Below are 20,014 nucleotides of genomic sequence, written 5' to 3' on the forward strand. Positions count from 1 at the left end.
GAGTGAGTAAGGGATTTGAAAGTTGGAGGGGGAGGGGGAGATCCAAAATGATAGGAGAAGACAGGAGGGGGAGGGATGGAGCCAAGAGCTGGACAGGTGATTGGCAAAAGGGGATACGAGAGGATCATGGGACAGGAGGTCCGGGAAGAAAGACAAGGGGGGGGGACCCAGAGGATGGGCAAGAGGTATATTCAGAGGGACAGAGGGAGAAAAAGGAAAGTGAGAGAAAGAATGTGTGCATAAAAATAAGTAACAGATGGGGTACAAGGGGGAGGTGGGGCCTAGCAGAAGTTAGAGAAGTCGATGTTCATGCCATCAGGTTGGAGGCTACCCAGACGGAATACAAGGTGTTGTTCCTCCAACCTGAGTGTGGCTTCATCTTTACAGTAGAGGAGGCCGTGGATAGACATGTCAGAATGGGAATGGGATGTGGAATTAAAATGTGTGGCCACTGGGAGATCCTGCTTTCTCTGGCGGACAGAGCGTAGATGTTCAGCAAAGTGGTCTCCCAGTCTGCGTTGGGTCTCGCCAATATATAAAAGGCCACATCGGAAGCACCGGACGCAGTATATCACCCCAGTCGACTCACAGGTGAAGTGTTGCCTCAACTGGAAGGACTGTTTGGGGCCCTGAATGGTGGTAAGGGAGGGAGTGTAAGGGCATGTGTAGCACTTGTTCCGCTTACACAGATAAGTGCCAGGAGGGAGATCAGTAGGGAGGGATGGGGGGTACGAATGGACAAGGGAGTTGTGTAGGGAGCGATCCCTGCGGAATGCAGAGAGAGGTGGGGAGGGAAAGATGTGCTTAGTGGTGGGATCCCGTTGGAGGTGGCGGAAGTTACGGAGAATAATATGTTGGACCCGCTGGTGGGGTGGTAGGTGAGGACCAGGGGAACCCTATTCCTAGTGGGGTGGCGGGAGGATGGAGTGAGAGCAGATGTACGTGAAATGGGGGAGATGCGTTTAAGAGCAGAGTTGATAGTGGAGGAAGGGAAGCCCCTTTCAGGTTTCAGGCCGAGACCCTTCGTCAGGACTAACTGAAGGAACGCCATCCCCTTCTCGCAATTCTTCCGTCAAAAACGCCATCCCCTTCTCGCAATTCCTCCGTCTCCGCCGCATCTGCTCTCAGGATGAGGCTTTTCATTCTAGGATGAGGGAGATGTCTTCATTTTCTAAAGAAAGGGGCTTCCCTTCCTCCACTATCAACTCTGTTCTTAAACGCATCTCCCCCATTTCACGTACATCTGCTCTCACTCCATCCTCCCGCCACCCCACTAGGAATAGGGTTCTCCTGGTCCTCACCTACCACCCCACCAGCCTCCGGGTCCAACATATTATTCTCCGTAACTTCCGCCACCTCCAACGGGATCCCACCACTAAGCACATCTTTCCCTCCCCCCCCCCTGCATTCCGCAGGGATCGCTCCCTACACAACTCCCTTGTCCATTCGCCCCCCCCATCCCTCCCCACTGATCTCCCTCCTGGCACTTATCCTTGTAAGCGGAAGAAGTGCTACACATGCCCTTACACTTCCTCCCTTACCACCATTCAGGGCCCCAAACAGTCCTTCCAGGTGAGGCAACACTTCACCTGTGAGTCCACTGGGGTGATATACTGCGTCCGGTGCTCCCGATGTGGCCTTTTATATATTGGCGAGACCCGACGCAGACTGGGAGACCGCTTTGCTGAACATCTACGCTCTGTCCGCCAGAGAAAACAGGATCTCCCAGTGGCCACACATTTTAATTCCACATCCCATTCTGACATGTCTATCCACGGCCTCCTCTACTGTAAAGATGAAGCCACACTCAGGTTGGAGGAACAACACCTTATATTCCGTCTGGGTAGCTCCAACCTGATGGCATGAACATAGACTTCTCTAACTTCCGCTAGGCCCCACCTCCCCCCTCGTACCCCATCTGTTACTTATTTTTATGCACACATTCTTTCTCTCTCTCCTTTTTCTCCCTCTGTCCCTCTGAATATACCTCTTGCCCTTCCTCTGGGTCTCCCCCCCCCCCTTGTCTTTCTTCCCCGACCTCCTGTCCCATGATCCTCTCGTATCCCCTTTTGCCAATCACCTGTCCAGCTTTTGGCTCTATCCCTCCCCCTCCTGTCTTCTCCTATCATTTTGGATCTCCCCCTCCCCCTCTCAAATCCCTTACTCACTCTTCCTTCAGTTAGTCCTAACGAAGGGTCTCGGCCTGAAACGTCGACTGCACCTCTTCCTACAGATGCTGCCTGGCCTGCTGCGTTCACCAGCAACTTTGATGTGTGTTGCTTCCCTTCAAAGATTTTGTTCTTGTAGCAACCAACACAACTCTAATCAGAAACCAGAACTTCAGCAAATTATTTAATTTTGATCATTAAAAACCTTCCAGCATTAGATTTGTGGAATTTATTGGTAAATTGTAAAACAATGGTATGGGATTATTATCGTCACGTGCCACAATACAGTGAAAAGCTTATCTTGCATACTGCTTATACAGATCTATTCATTACACAGTATATTGAGTTAGAATAAGATAAAACAAGAACAATGCAGAATAAAAGTATAGAAGCTATCAAAAAAATGCAGTACAGGAAAATGATAAAATGCAAGATAATAATGAGGTAGATTGTGAGGCCAAGAGTCCATCCAAGAGTTTGATAAGTGAAATTTGAGATGTCCTTGACTCATGTGATACTATTTTGAATTTTACAGCAATTTTAAAAATCCAAAGGGCTTCACGGCTAATTAAACACTTGGATCTTTGCTGTAAATGTACCCACAGCAAGATTTCACAAGTGACTGTGTTATTAACAAGATGAGTGTGGGTTCAGGTATAAAATATTGCCCAGCACGCCAGAGAGGATGTCAAAGTAGAATCATGGAATCTATTACAATAGTGCCATGGATTCATCCAAACATTAAATTCACAAGGCAATGGGAAAAGTGGTAAAGAATGGAATCTGCTGTAGCACCTCAGGTGAAGCAGCAACTGTGGAGGCAGAGGATAGTCAGGACCCAGTGTAGAGGGTAGAGAGCTAGTATACAACCTTGCCACAGGCAGCTTTGGAGGACAAGTTTATATGTGCATTCAAGGCAGAGGTTGATAGATTCTTGATTAGTCAGGGCAGGAAGAGACACAGGGAGCAGGCATGAGATTGGAGCTGAGAGAAAAGTTGGATCAGCTATGATGAAATAGTGGAGCAGACTTGATGAGCCAAATGGCCTAAATCTGCTCCGATATCTTATGGTCGCATAAAGAGATGAGACAGAGGAGTGAGAGAAGGGCTGGCTGGTGATAGGGAGATTCAGATGAGGAGGAGGGTGGTGGTAAAGGAGAGGTCTGGAGTTGGGAGACAGAAGCTGATGGTGATAGGTAAGAGAGATAAGGGACACGGGGGGAGGTGGAGGCAGGCTGGAAGGACATGTGAAAATACAAGAGGCTGTGGGTGCTAATTCAGGGTTAAAAAGTCAAAGTAAATTTATCAATGTACACTCATTGACCACTTTATTAGGTACTTCCTGTAGCTAATAAAGTGGCCACTGAGAAAATATTCATTGTCTTCTGCTGCTGGAGCACATCCACATCAAGGTTCAACTTAGGTAGCACTTACATTCACTGTGATGAAGTGCCTTCCGAGGTTGGTGATGAAATATGAACCCTTCTCTGAGAAGCGACTTGGAGCCACTCTGATGTGCCTACTGATACACCATGTCAACAGTTAATGCCATTTCATTCGCTCTTCACTCAATCCTGGAACACCTAGACAGTGAAGATGCATACATCAGGATGCTCTTCATTGACTACAGCTCAGCATTCAATGTTATCACCCTTCAAAGCTAACTTTCAAACACTTGGTCTCAATGCCTCCTTCTGCAACTAGATCCTCGTATTCCTCACTTGCAGACCTGAGTCAGTTCACATCGGCAACATCTCCTCGACAATCTCCATCAGGACAGGTGCCTTGCAAAGCTGTGCGCTTAGACCCCTCCTCTGCTCACTTTACACATGTGATTGTGAGGCTAAATATAGCTCCAATACAATATACAAGTGTGCAGACAACATCACTGTTGTTGGCTGAATCAAAGGTGATGATGAATCTGATGGAGGGAGATTAAAATAAATCCGACTGCCTGGTGCCACAACAACCTCTTGTCCAAAGTCAGCAAGACAAGGAGCTGATTATTTTCTTCAGGAGGAAACCAGAGGTCCATAAGCTAGTCCTTATTGGGATCAGTAACTTTAAATTCCTCGTGGTTTTCATTTCAGAGATTCTGTCCTGGGTCCAGCACAGAAATGCCATTATGAAGAAAGCACAACAGCACCTCTACTTCCTTAGAAGTTTGCAAAGATTCAGCATGACATCTGAAACTTTGACAAACTTCTATAGATGTGTGGTGGATGTATTGACTGGTTGCGTCATGGCCTGGTACAGAAAAGACTACAAAAAGTAGTGGATATGGCCCAGTCCTTCACAGGTGATGCACTCCCCACCATTGAACACACCTATGTCATAGGAAAAACACAGAAGACCTACAGCACAATACAGGAACTTCAGCCAACAATGCTGCGTCAAACATGTACTTACTTTAGAAATTGCCTAGGGTTACCCATAGCCCTCTATTTTTCTAAGCTCCATGTACCTAAGAGTCTCTTAAAAGACCCTATTGTATCCGTCTCCACCACTGTCACCAGCAGCCCATTCCACGCATTCACCTCTCTCTGCATAAAAACTTACCCCTGACATCTCCTCTGTACCTGCTTCCAAGCACCTTAAAATTGTGCCCTCTCACGTTAGCCATTTCAGCCCTTGGAAAAAGCCTCTGACTATCCACACAATCAATGCCTCTAACCATCTTACACACTCTATCAGGTCGCCTCTCATCCTCCATCACTCTAAGGAGAAAAGGCCAAGTTCACGCAACCTATTCTCATAAGGCATGCTCCCCAATCCAGGCAACATCCTTGTAAATCTCCTCTGCACCCTTTCTATGGTTTCCACATCCTTCCTGTAGTGAGGCGACCAGAACTGAGCACAGTATTCCAAGTGGGGTCTGACCAGGGTCCTATTTAGCTGTAACATCACCTCTCAGCTTGAACTCAATCCCACGGCTGAAAGAGGCCAATGCATCATTTGCCTTCTTAACCACACAGTCCACTTACGCAGCAGGTTTGACTGTCCGATGGATACGGACCCCAAGATCCCTCTAATCCTCCACACTGCCAAGAGTCTTACCATTAATACTATATTCTGCCAATATATTTGACCTACCAAAATGAACCATCTCACACTTATCTGGGTTGAACTCCATCTGCCACTTCTCAGCCAAGTTTTGCATCCTATCGATGTCACGCTGTAACCTCTGACAGCCCTCCACACTATCCACAACACCCCCAACCTTTGTATCATCAGCAAATATACTAATCCATTCCTCCACTTCGTCAGCCAGGTCATTTATAAAACCCACAGAGAAGGGGTCCTAGAACAGATCCCTGAGGCACACCACTAGTCACCAACTTCTATACAGAAAATGACACATCTACAACTGCTCTTTGCCTTCTGTAGGCAAGCCAATTTTGGATCCACAAAGCAAGGTCACCTTGGATCCCATGGCTCCTTACTTTTGTCAATAAGCCTTGCATGGGGTAACCTTATCAAATGCCTTAGATGGACTGCCTTCCCAGGCTGACGAGCTTCATCTACCCGAATGTTACTATTGGGTGGCCTATAAAAAGAACACCCAGTAGTTATTAACCCCTTCCTGTTTCTAACTTCCACCCACAGAGACTCAGTAGACAATCTCTCCATGACTTCCTCCTTTTCTGCAGCTGTGACACTATCTCTGATCAGCAGTGCCACACCCCCATCTCTTTTGCCCCCCACCCCCCCCCGTCCTTTCTGAAACATCTAAGGCCTGGCACTCTAAGTAGCCATTCCTGCCCCTGTGCCATCCAAGTCTCTGTAATGACCACAACATCATAGCTCCAAGGAAAGTAGCATCCATCAAGGACCCCTACCATCCAGGCTATGCTCTTCTTGCTGCTGCCTTCAGGAAGGTGGTACAGAAGCCTCAGACCCCACACCACCAGGTTCAGGACCAGTTATTAGCCCGCAATCATCAGGTTTTGAACCAGAGAAGATAACTTCACTCGTCCCATCACTGAACAGTCACTTAAATCACATTTCTTCCCCATTCTGATGTTTGGTCTGAGTAACTGAACCTCTTGACCATATCTGCAAGCTGCTACGTGATTAGTTGATTAGAGATATATTTGCATTAATATGCAGGTGTATAGGTGTACCTAATAAAATGGCCACTGAGTGTATGTTACTATATCTTACCTTGAAGATTCATTTTCTTTCAGGCATTTACAAAATAAAGAAATACAATAGAATTTATGTAAACTTTACATGAACAAAGGCTGACAAGCAACCAATGAGCAAAATACAAACAATTGTGCAAAGTAGTACTGAGAACACAAGTTGCAAAGAGTTCTTGGAAGTGAGTCTGTAGGATGTAGTATCAGTTCAATTGTGGTGGGTGAAGGTATACATGCCTATTCAGGAACCTGATGGTTATAGGGAAATAGCCATTTCTGAACCTGGTGGTGTGGGACCTAAGGCTTCTGGACTTTCTTTCTGCTTGTAGTAGTGAGGAGAGCATAGCATGGATGGTGGGAGTCCTTGTTGATGGACGCTGCTTTCATATGACAGTGTTACATGTAAATATGCTGAATGGTGGGAAGGGCTTTGTCTGCAATGTATTAGTCTGTACCCACCACTTTCTGTAGACTTGCCGGTTCCTGGGCATTACCAGGTTGTGATGCTATCAGTTAGGATACTCTCCAATGTGCACATACAGAATGCTGTCAAAGCTTTTGCTGACATGCTGAATCTACACAAATTGAAAATAGAGGTGCTGCTGTGTCTTCTCTGTGATGGCATTTACATGCTGGTCCAATGATTCTCTGATATGATAATGTCAAAGAACTTAAAGCTACTGATCCTCTTCACCTCCAATCTCCTGATGAGGATGGAAAGATGTTGTTTATGAGTTAAAGTTATCAAAATACAAAGCAGCCAGAAGCAAACATTTTTGTATGGGTTATGTTTTATTCTATTTACAGACATTACCTATAAATATAATACATCATTTCTTGAAAAGACATTTGTTTTCATTTAAGTTTGTTACACATTAAATAACACATTGAATTTGCAAAGTTCCATTATAATGTAGCTAGCTGGATCCACTTCACATGACACCCTGTGGCTGTGGAAAAAGACAAACTTTCAATTGAATTAAAACAAACCGAGAGAAAAATCAAAATAGATACTTGCTCCATTATTCAGCTTGTTGTAAACCTGAGATAGTAAGAATTGCGTCAGGAGGTAAAAAGGGGCAAAAATCCAAGACATCAAGCAATATTTAAATTTATACTTCAAAAGGTTGAGCACAAAACAATTGATTTGGAAATTTGTTGTAGCAGTGAATTGTTAGTTCGTGCAATTAATGCATACCCACCTCCCACCACAAACTATACCCGAGTGATCAACACCTTTCGGTTCAGTCACCAAGGACATGAGGCTGACAAATTAAGCCAAAGATGCAAACGCCCCCAACCTTTCAGATGTGCTGGAATAGGTGACAGCGTTTTAAAACAAAGCATTTACTAACAGATGCCCCAACTTGTACCCAATGCTCACATTAAAAAAAATAGGTCCAACTATAAGCAGAGCTGAATGATAAATATATTCAAACCCATATTACATACAGAGAATACACAGAGTGCCTTTTATTGTGAAAGACTTAAAAAATAATTTTGAGTCTGTTTTAAGCTGTGTTCCCCCTCCCAATTACCCCTCATCCAAACTGTACAATTTTCTCAATATTAGTTCTGAATTTAAGGTGCAAAGTAGAACAGGATATCTCGAAAACATAGCTACAAAAGAGAATGACCATTCTGATTCCATCTGAGATTCATGACTATCAGACACTATTGATGATGATCAGGGCTGGAGTGGTGTTCTGCTGGCTGGTTTCACACTGCACGCTCTGATCAGCCAGTTTGGCAAAGACCCGGGGAGTGCCGAGGTTGTACACCCCAGCGTGGATGAAACAAGCCTTCAGTGGAACTGTGTGGACCTCCTGCCCTTTCAGCTGGAATTTGTACTGAGTCTGCCCAAGCCACGTGAAAGAACCGTGAACCTCCAGCATTTCCGGGCTGCAAGGAAGGAGAAAAATATACTGATAAAAGACAGGCCTTCTCTTCTCCTTTAGGGAAACTCTGCTGCTATGATAATCTCTGTCAGAAATGAAGGAGAGCACTGGAAAATAAAGAACTAGAGGGCACAGGCTTAAGTTGAGAGAGGAGAAATTTAAAAGGAACCTGAAGGGCAACTTTTTGGCCAGAGACTGGTCAATATATGGAATATACTGACATGAGGTAGAGGCAGGTACGTTAACATTACTACACAGCTACAGGATTTGGGTCAAACATGGGTAAATGGGACCAGCTTAGACGGGAATCTTGGGTGGTATGGACCAGTTGGGCTGAAGGGCCCATTTCTGTGTTGTATGACCGTGACGCTGATTGTTGACTGATGACAGCTGCCCCAACGATTCTCTTGGCAGTGGTGCTAATTTTCCCCTTCCCAATGCGACCAGATCTAGCAGGGGTCTGAAAACAGCACACACTGAGCAGTCAAACAAATTGACCAGTCTGTCACTCAGCACCAGCGACATGGGCTCGATCCTGACCTCTGATGTTATCCAGGTGGAGTTTTCACATTCTCTCCATCATCATGCAGGGTTCTTCTGGGTGCTCTGATTACCACATCTCAGTAACGTGTGAGCTGCTGTCAAAATTTGTCACTGCAAATTGACCCTACTGTAAATGTCAATATCTGGGAGCAGTAGGTAGGAATAGGAAAGGATAAAGTGGAATTCGTATAGGATTAGTGCAAATGGGTGCCTGATGACCAGCATGTGCTTAGTGAGCCAAATGGCCCACCGAGTCCAATCTGTAATAGGCTGTAGAGCCAGAGATTGTTCAGCTGTAATTGAGAACATACTATAGACATACAGGTATACCTATTCAACAAGGGTGAAATATCTTTAGTAAATAAATGAGGGGAAAGTTTAAAAAGATGTGAGACAAGTTTTCTTTAAAAAACAGTAGCCTGGAATGCGTTGCCAAAGGTGGTGGTGGAGGCCAATACAATATAGGCATGTAAGAGGTATGCAGAGGATGGAGGAATGTGGCCACTGTATAGGCAGAAGGAATTAGTTTGCTCAGATTCAGATTTATCACATGTACATTGAAACAATGTTATATGTCATTTGTGTTAACAACTAAGGATGTGCCCACAACTTCTGCCATATATTCCTGTGCCAACATAGCATGCTCACAATGCTTGGCTTTGAAAGCGAAGCATTTAATTTCTAGTTTAATTTCAGCAAAAGTGAACTGAAGGACCTGCTCCTGTATTGCACTGTTCTATGTTCAACATAAAGTTGTACTTCACATCAAATGACTGATTGTTACCGCACATGTGAAGAGTGCAACAGCACAGATTGTAGAGGACCAAGATATTGCTTACAGCAACTCCAGGATTCCCATGTGAAACAATGGAATGGAAGATCTCAGGACTGGGTCTTTTGAGCAATGATAGTGTGCACTGTAAGCATACCATCATGACATTGATCAGTTCCAGGAGGCTGGGTCTTAAGCTTTACACTTACTCTGGGGTACATGCATGGTCCCCCAATAGAAAATGAATTTCAGAGGTAGTTAATAGTTATCAACAATTAAAACTAAAAAGAAACGGAAGATGATTAGCAGTGGTGATATCCACTGAGGATAAAGTACAATGGACAAATCTGAATTTATGCACCAGCTCTAGAGTCTTGAATGGCCAGTGAATTGAATTCAAGCTGTCAGATTGAAGAGGCTTTGTAGTTAGTCAGCCATTGACAGTCATGCACTATAGGGCGTGAAGAACAAATCTAGGAAAACAGCAAAATTTCACCTGCTTTTAGATGAGTGCAGAGAATAAGAGTGTTTAAGATATTATATTTATATTAAAATAGTTGAAATATTTAGGAACACAAGTTCAACATGGAAAGAGAGAAAACAACTGGGTGAGGAGGCGGCAGGGGAGAACCAGAAACAAAAGGGAAGCCAGAGAAAAAGGGGGAAGGGAGGCTCAAAGCACTTCAAAGTGGGTAGTAGGAAAGGACTATGGTCCCAAATATCAGTGAAATCTTTGGGTATGGGCCAGTGGTGCCAAAGTAAAAGATCAAACAAGATCTCACTAAATAACAGTAAATACAATGGGCACTACACCCCCCTATTTATGTTCTGATTCAAGGAAGGTGTGTTTAGCAGTCACAGGGACGGAGGAGAAAAGGAACCACTAGTAATGGGAGGGTGGGGGATATAGCAGGTAAGACAGGAAACAAAGGTGATATTTATATTGCGTTCAATTTTGAAACAGTCCAAAAGGCAACAACACACATCAAAGTTGCTGGTGAACGCAGCAGGCCAGGCAGCATCTCTAGGAAGAGGTACAGTCGACCTTTCAGGCCGAGACCCTTTGTCAGGACTAACTGAAGGAAGAGTGAGTAAGGGATTTGAAAGTTGGAGGGGGAGGGGGAGATTCAAAATGATAGGAGAAGACAGGAGGGGGAAGGATAGAGCCAAGAGCTGGACAGGTGATTGGCAAAAGGGGATACGAGAGGATCATGGGACAGGAGGTCCGGGAAGAAAGACAAGGGGGGGGGGGGGACCCAGAGGATGGGCAAGAGGTATATTCAGAGGGACAGAGGGAGAAAAAGGAGAGTGAGAGAAAGAATGTGTGCATAAAAATAACTAACAGATGGGGTACAAGGAGGAGGTGGGGCCTAGCGGAAGTTAGAGAAGTCGATGTTCATGCCATCAGGTTGGAGGCTACCCAGACGGAATATAAGGTGTTGTTCCTCCAACCTGAGTGTGGCTTCATCTTTACAGTAGAGGAGGCCGTGGATAGACATGTCAGAATGGGAATGGGATGTGGAATTAAAATGTGTGGCCACTGGGAGATCCTGCTTTCTCTGGCGGACAGAGCGTAGATGTTCAGCAAAGCAGTCTCCCAGTCTGCGTCGGGTCTTGCCAATATATAAAAGGCCACATCGGGAGCACCGGACGCAGTATATCACCCCAGTCGACTCACAGGTGAAGTGTTGCCTCAACTGGAAGGACTGTTTGGGGCCCTGAATGGTGGTAAGGGAGGAAGTGTAAGGGCATGTGTAGCACTTGTTCCGCTTACACGGATAAGTGCCAGGAGGGAGATCAGTGGGGAGGGATGGGGGGGACGAATGGACAAGGGAGTTGGTTAGGGAGCGATCCCTGCGGAATGCAGAGAGGGGGGGGAGGGAAAGATGTGCTTAGTGGTGGGATCCCGTTGGAGGTGGCGGAAGTTATGGAGAATAATATGTTGGACCCGGAGGCTGGTGGGGTGGTAGGTGAGGACCAGGCGAACCCTATTCCTAGTGGGGTGGCAGGAGGATGGAGTGAGAGCAGATGTACGTGAAATGGAGGAGATGCGTTTAAGAGCAGAGTTGATAGTGGAGGAAGGGAAGCCACTTTCTTTAAAAAATGAAGACATCTCCCTCGTCCTGGAATGAAAAGCCTCATCCTGAGAGCAGATGCGGCGGAGATGGAGGAATTGCGAGAAGGGGATGGCGTTTTTGCAAGAGACAGGGTGAGAAGAGGAATAGTCCAGATAGCTGTGAGAGTCAGTAGGCTTATAGTAGACATCAGTGGATAAGCTGTCTCCAGAGACAGAGACAGAAAGATCTAGAAAGGGGAGGGAGGTGTCGGAAATGGACCAGGTAAACTTGAGGGCAGGGTGAAAGTTGGAGGCAAAGTTAATAAAGTCAACGAGTTCTGCATGCGTGCAGGAAGCAGCGCCAATGCAGTCGTCGATGTAGCGAAGGAAAAGTGGGGGACAGATACCATAATAGGCACGGAGCATAGATTGTTCCACAAACCCAACAAAAAGGCAGGCGTAGCTAGGACCCATAGGGGTGCCCATAGCTACACCTTTAGTTTGGAGGAAGTGGGAGGAGCCAAAGGAGAAATTATTAAGAGTAAGGACTAATTCCGCTAGACGGAGCAGAGTGGCGGTAGAGGGGAACTGATTAGGTCTGGAATCCAAAAAGAAGCGTAGAGCTTTGAGACCTTCCTGATGGGGGATGGAAGTATATAAGGACTGGACATCCTTGGTGAAAATAAAGCGGTGAGGGCCAGGGAACTTAAAATCATCAAAAAGTTTAAGAGCGTGAGAAGTGTCACGAACATAGGTCGGAAGGGATTGAACAAGGGGTGATAAAACAGTGTCGAGGTATGCAGAAATGAGTTCGCAACAAAGTATTTTTGAAGTGCCATCAGTGCTGTACTGTCATGGGTATGGTACTTATGCTCATGCACTGGAAGCTCTGGAATTGTGACCAAACAATTACCTATAAGTGTTGATTGGAGTGAAAATATTGGTCAGAATACCAAGGATAACTGCCATTTGTCTTTGAAATGGTGCATTTACCCTCACGAATGGACAAGGGGCTTAACTAAACATCTATCAGAGTCACAGCCAGTGCAGCATTCTCTCAGTTTGCTCAAGCTAATGGAGTGGCACTGGAATGCATGACCTGGCTTGGAAAATGCCTGCCCACTTAGCCACATGATAAATTTGGCAAACTGGATGGAAAAGTAGATTCAGACCACTGTATCCTACTAACACTGAGAATAAGCAGAAACACAAAAGGTAAAATTTAAAAAGTTGAGAAGCTTCATACAAGTTCTTCACATTATGAATGGACTCCTAGATAGAAACCTTGAGATAATGAAACTTCGAACAGTACAGGCCCTTCAGCCCACAATGTTTTCCCCACCTTTTAACTTACTCCAAGATCAATCTAACTCTTCAGATAGCCCTCCATTTTTCTTTCATCTATGTGCCTATTTAAGAGACTCTTAAATGTCTCATGTGTCTGCATCACCACCACTCCTGGCAGCATGTGCCACATACTCACTGCTCTAAAGCAAAACCTATTTCTGACACCCCCCTCTGCTCCCCTCCAATTACCTTAAAATTATGCCCTCTTGTATTAGCCATTTCACCCCGGGATTATAATTATAATGTATATCAATAAATTACAAAGTGGACAACAATACACAGCACATTTCCAAACTGTTATTAGTGAACTGAGTTTTCAAACAAAATTTTGGATATATTATTCCTCCAGCCTTACTTCCAAATTCCTGCTGTCAAAGTCTGAATTGTATCCACATGCTTTGAATCATTAGACCAAAATATCTCCAATGTGGCATCTCACTCAAATACTAACATGGAAAAACGTCAAGCGACTCTTAGCCAAATAGAAGTGTTTGCAGAGTGTGACCTTACCTTGTGGCCTTGTGCCGAAGATCAACGATAATGTCCACTTCAATCTGACAGCAGTTGAAAAGAACAAGGGTAACTGGTACTAAACACAAACTGTGGAACGGGGGAAAAAACAACATTCTTAACAAGAGTTAAGCAAATGCCTCTATGCACAAATAATTGAATTTAAATATGCGCAGATATTAAGCTAAAAGTTATGCAAGTACAAAAGTTGTTTCCACTTGAACATCAAAAACACAGGGAAGAAAATGACATTATGAACAGAATATTTCTTTTAAAATCTAATAATACAATTTTTTTTGCATTATCGTTCAGTTCATGAATAATCACATAAACCAACAAAAACTCTTGTGGTATTTATCTTTAGTATCTTATTTTCTTTTTGTTCCTTCATTCCAATATTATTTTCCTTCACTAACTTGCTTTTCAGCTCAAACTGTTACCCCATTTTGAAAAATTTGATTTCACTCATGACCTGAAAAAAAGATACTGACCATCTACTCTGATGTCCTTCTTACGGAAAAAAGCTTGCAAGCATTCACCGTATCAATTCCCCTCAATTTTGTATACTCCTAAAAGACCTCAATCTTATTCTCCTGTGCTCTAGGGAATAAAATCCTGACCTATTGAACCTCTCCATGTAACTCAGGTCCTCAAGTCCTGGCAACATCAATGGAAGTCTTCTGTACTGTCAAGTTATTGTTCCTGTAGGGAGATAACCAGAACTGCATACCAAACACATTGTATAACTTCAACATAACATTCCAACCCCTGTGCTCAATGCCCTGATTTATGAAGGAATTGTCAAGGAGTTATGGATCTGTATTCCCAGGTCCCTTTATTCTATTGCACTCCATAATGCCATACCATGCCATACACAGTGCAAGTCTTATCCCTGGTTTGCTCTCCCAAAGGACAATACTCACACTTGTCTCCATTAAATCCTATCTGCCATTTTTCCAGCCCATTTACCCAACTGGTCCAAATCACTCTGCAAGCTTTGATAGCCTTACCTACTGTGCACTACACCCCCAATATCTTGTGATGTTATCAACAAGTTTGCTGATCCAGTTTGTCATATCAACCAAATCATTAATATAGGTGACAAACAATACTGATCCCTGTGGCACAGCACAGGCCTCTAATCAATGACAACCACTTGCTTTCATTTTCCGGCTTCTCCTGCTAAGCGAACATTGAATTCAATTACTACTTCACCCTGAAAGTGATATAACCTCACCTTGCCTTCACTAACCTTCCTCAGAAACCCCACAAAAACTAAGATTAGTTACATATGACCTGCCACACACACAAAGCCACGTTGGCTATCCCTAATCAGGCCACCTATCCAAATACTTAAATATGTTGTCCTTTATAATACCTTCCAATAATTTACCCTATAAATTTCCCAGCTTTCCCCCCCCCCAATATTTTATTAAATTTTATATACACAAATACAGAATTCATAAGGATACTAGGATACTTGTTATAAATCAAAATAAGGTAGCACAAAATGCACTATATATAAATCACACTGACACAATCACGGTATCCCACATTCATGATCAATCAAATAAAATAAATTGAATTATGAAATACAATAATATGGTTAATTATAAAAAAAAATCTACACCCACTACCAAGACAAAGCTGGTTGGTAAAAAAAAAAGTAAGTACTTTATAATGGTGTTTTATAATAATAGCCCAGATCTATATTTTAATAACAATAACAATTCAAAGATTTTCAAAATAGTTCAGAAAGGGTCCCCATAGCATTTGAAAATCTTGATTATAATCAGAAATCAAACAACGAATCTTCTCTAAATTTAAACATGACATAACCATTGAGCATGTGTAGGGGGGGCAACCTCCTTCCATTTAAGCAAGATCGCCCTCCTAGCCATAAGAGAAATAAAAGCCAGTACCCGTAAATGAGAAGGCTCCAAAATTATAGCTCTTGCCTCAACAATACCAAATAAGGCCGTCAAAGGATTGGGCTTAAAATTAACTTTAAAAAGTACAGAAAAAATTTGGAATACATCTTTCCAATATTTTTCAAGGTTCGAACATGACCAAAATGCATGAATTAATGAAGCCTCTCCATTATTACATCTGTCAAAATAAGGAGATACATCTGCAAAAAAAAAACGAGAGAGCTTGTCTTTAGACATATGAGCTCTATGTACCACTTTAAATTGTAGGAGGGACTGACGAGCACATAGACATAGACATACTTTATTGATCCCAAGGGAAATTGAGTTTTGTTACAGCTGCACCAACCAAGAATAGAGCATAAATATAGTAACACAAAAACCACAAACAATCAAACAACAATATGCAAACTATGCCAGATGGAAATAAGTCCAGGACCAGCCTATTGGCTCAGGGTGTCTGACCCTCCACGGGAGGAGCTGCAAAGTTCGATGGCCATAGGCAGGAACAACCTCCCATGACGCCCAGTGTTGTATCTCAGTGGAATATGGCCGGAGTCTTACAGCAAAAAGTTCAATATCCGGGCTACAAACACATTCCTCGATCGTAATATGACCAGGATTGCACCATCCGTTGTTAACCAGAACAGCAAGCCCCCAACTCCTTTACGCTTACCGCTGACAGTGCACTTCCCGTCAGCCCGAATGGTCTGGAAGCCCTCCATGGAAAAGTTTTGGTCGGGTATGTCAACATGCAGCCACGTTTCAGTAAAACACATAACACTGCACTCCCGAAATGTTCTCTGACTCCTGGCTAACGCCGTCAACTCGTCCATTTTATTATCCACTGAACTCCTCTTCTCCATAAGTCTGTTTTGTCTCGACCCGGTCCTCTTTCTTCACCTTTGTGATCCCCCTCTGCATCCTCTGTGTGTTTTCCTCCAGATTTCAGCCGGGGTGTCTGCCGCTCTGTTTGCTAAACCGGCCAGCATAAGCACAATCAGCTGGTCCCTGGAATAAACAATGCGACCATACTGCTGCCCCGCTAATGAGATGTGTCCGAATGTAACTATTTCCAGCGCTAAAAACCCAAATAAAACTCTCTCCATCAGCATGTTAGAGAGGGTGCAGATTCAACGTGTTACCATGAAAAAGAAACAGCAAATAACGCAAGTTAAAAAAGTAAGAAAACTAGTTGGAACGGCTGTAACAGGCTGCATGCACAACCGGCACATGTGCACTGGATGAAGTCACTGGATAAAGATGAAGATATTAACCATTTTGAAAATAGTCCTCCAGGTCTCATCAGATAATGAAGTCTGTAAATCCTTTTCCCAATCTTTTTTAATTTTGTCTAAAGGAGCCATTCTCAGTCCCAACAACAGACCATAAATATAAGATATTGAGCCATTATCAAAAGGTTTCAAATTAAAAAATACTTCTATTATGTTCTTATCTGGGCTGGTAGGAAAAATATGTAGTTTAGATCTTAAAAAATCTCTAAATCTGTAGATATTGAAAAAAGTGGGTATTTGATAGGTTATATTTCACTGAGAACTGCTCAAAAGAAGAATCCCTCCAACAAACAAATCCTGAAATCGTTTAATGCCTAATCTATCCCATTCTCTAAAAAACAGATCAGCCGTAGACAGTTTAAAAAATATTAGAAAAAAATAGGACTAGAAAGGGAAAATCTCAATAAACCAAAATGTTTTCTAAACTGTAGCCAGTTCCTCAAAGTGTGTTTAACTACCAAACTGTCAGTTAATTTATTTAAAGATAAAGGAAGAGTGGATCCAAGAAGAGGAATAATAGAAAATTTCGTAAAAGAGTTGTCTTCCAAAAAGACCCACATTGGACAATCCTCACAATTAATATAATATAACCAGAACGTAAGATTTCGCATGCTAATTGCCCAATAATATAACCCAAAATTGGGTAGAGCAAGGCCTCCATTCTTTTTAATTTTTTGAAGGTGTGCTTTACTTAATTGGGGTTTTCTGTTCTTCCATATATAGGAAGAATGAATTGAACCTAAAGAATCAAAAAAAAGACTTAGGAATAAAAACAGGTATGGCTTGAAAAAAGGTATATAAAATTAGGTAAAATATTCATTTTAATAGAATTAATTTGTCCAATCAATGATAAAGAGAGAGGTGACCAATCAGGAAGTGTCTTTTTCACATAATTCATTAAGGTTAGAAAATTTTCTTTGAATAGATCTTTATAATTCTAAGTGTTTGTTACACCCAAATATGTAAATAGTTTTCTTACAATTTTAAAAGGAAGGTTAATATCGGTTGGTATCAAATTATTTAAAGGAAACAATTCAATCTTATGTAAATACAATTTATATCGTGAAAACTGACTAAAATTAGTCAGTAAAAGAAACAGAGGGTAAAGAAGTTGTAACATTAGATATAAAAAGCAATAGGTCATCAGCATAAAGCGAGACTTTATGAATAGCACCTTTCCTTAAGATACCAGTGATATCTTCGCACGCTCGAAAGGCAATTGCTAAAGGTTCTAATACCAAATCAAAAAGCAAAGGGCTCAACAGACATCGTCTGGTTCCACGATGGAGTTTAATTGGTTTAGAATTCTGAAAGTAAGGATCCGAGCAGAGGGAGATAAGTAATTTAATCCAAAGAATAAAATTGGGCCCAAAAATAAATTTTTCTAAGGTTTTAAATAGGTAATTCCATTCAACTCGGTCAAAGGCCTCTCTGCATCCAGAGAAATCACACATTCCAATATTTCCTTGGATAGAGAATGCATAACATTTAACAATCGCTGCATATTAAAATGGGAATATTGATTTTTAATAAATCCTGTCTGATCATCAGATATTATAGAAGGTATCATATTCTTGAGTCTACGGGCCAAAACTTTAGATAGGATCTCAGCATCAACAGTGAGTAAAGAGATTGGTCTATATGAAGAGCATTCAGTGGGATTCTTATTCTTTTTAAGAATAAGCGAAATGGAAGCTTCATAAAAAGACTGTGGCAATCTACCCAGCTTGAAGCCATCAGTAAGGGCAGAACATAAACAAGGTATAAGCAATGAAGAAAAAGCCTTATAACATTCTCCAAGACCTGACGGATTCTCTGGAGATTTCCCAGAATGCAATGAATGTATAGCCTCAGTGATTTCCTCCCGAGAAATAGGTTGATCCAACTGCTTTTGATTATCAACCGAAAGTCCAGGAATATTTAATTGGTCTAAGAAATTGTTCATTGCAGTATTATCTTAAACAAAATCAGAACTACACAGTTTAGAGTAAAATTCTCTAAAAGTGTCATTTATTTCAAAATGGTCAGTTGTTAAATCACCATTGGTTTTGTGAATTTCTTTAATTTTCCGGTTAGCTATAAGGGTCTTCAATGATTAGCCAATAGTTTACCAGTTTTTCCTCCATGTATGTAGAATTGGCTTCTATCTTTTAAAAGTTGTCTTTCAGTTGGATGCATTACAAGAAGATCATATTTAGTTTTAATTTCAATACGTCTTCTGTATAGTTCAGGGTCTGGTGCCAAAGCATATTTCTAGTCTAATTGCTTTAATTGATTAACTAAGTCAGCTCTCTCTCTATTAGCTTTTTTCTTAAATGCAGTATAGGAGATAATTTGTCCTCTAATATATGCCTTAAAACTATGAAAATGGACAAGAAAGAGCCAGTGGATGTAGTGTACCTGGACTTTCAGAAAGCCTTTGATAAGGTCCCACATAGGAGATTAGTGGGCAAAATTGGAGCGCACGTTATTGAGGGTAGGGTACTGACATGGATAGAAGATTGGTTGGCAGACAGGAAACAAAGAGTAGGGATTAACGGGTTCCTTTCAGAATGGCAGGCAATGACTAGTGGGGTACCGCAAGGCTTGGTGCTGGGACCGCAGCTATTTACAATATACATTAATGATTTAGATGAAGGGATTAAAAGTAACATTAGCAAATTTGCAGATGACACAAAGCTGGGTGGCAGTGTGAGATGTGAGGAGGATATTATGAGAATGCAGGGTGACCTTGGACAGGTTGGGTGAGTGGGCAGATGCAGTTTAATGCGGATAAATGTGAGGTTATCCACTTTGGTGGCAAGAACAGGAAGGCAGATTACTATCCCAATGGTGTCAAGTTAGGAAAAGGGGAAGTACAACGAGATCTAGGTGTCCTTGTTCATCAGTCACTGAAAGTAAGCATGCAGGTACAGGAGGCAGTGAAGAAAGCTATTGGCATGTTGGCCTTCATAACAAGGGGAGTTGAGTACAGGAGCAAAGAGGTCCTTCTGCAGGGCCCTGGTGAGACCACACCTGAGTATTGTGTGCAGTTTTGGTCACGAATTTGAGGAAGGCCATTCTTGCTATTGAGGGAGTGCAGCGTAGGTTCACGAGGTTAATTCCCGGGATGGCGGAACTGTCATATGTTGAAAGATTGGAGCAAATGGGCTGTATACACTGAAATTTAGAAGGATGAGAGGGGATCTGATTGAAACATACAAGATTATTAAGGGATTGGACACGCTAGAGGCAGGAGACATGTTCCCGATGTTGGGGGAGTCCAGAACCAGAGGACACAGTTTAAGAATAAGGGGTAGGCCATTTAGAACGGAGTTGAGGAAAAACTTTTTCACCCACAGAGCTGTGGATCTGT

The 20,014-nt window shown here is 42.6% G+C and overlaps 1 protein-coding gene across 3 annotated transcripts in view; it reads right to left on the minus strand.

The window, feature by feature from the left end:
• Positions 1-7,094: 7,094 nt before the first annotated feature.
• The window catches only part of trappc8 (trafficking protein particle complex subunit 8), a 165,896-nt gene continuing 152,976 nt past the window's right edge, over positions 7,095-20,014 (minus strand). For all 3 annotated transcript variants that reach the window (XM_072257877.1, XM_072257868.1, XM_072257903.1), the window contains 2 exons: positions 13,437-13,526; positions 7,095-8,212 (listed from right to left, as the gene is read on the minus strand). In XM_072257877.1, coding sequence (XP_072113978.1) covers positions 7,978-8,212; positions 13,437-13,526 — 325 coding nt within the window. In that variant the 3' untranslated portion in view covers positions 7,095-7,977. The remainder of the gene's footprint in view (positions 8,213-13,436; positions 13,527-20,014) is intronic.

The sequence above is a fragment of the Mobula birostris genome, chromosome 1 (genome assembly GCF_030028105.1).
Source record: "Mobula birostris isolate sMobBir1 chromosome 1, sMobBir1.hap1, whole genome shotgun sequence".
Taxonomy (NCBI): Eukaryota; Metazoa; Chordata; class Chondrichthyes; order Myliobatiformes; family Myliobatidae; genus Mobula; species Mobula birostris.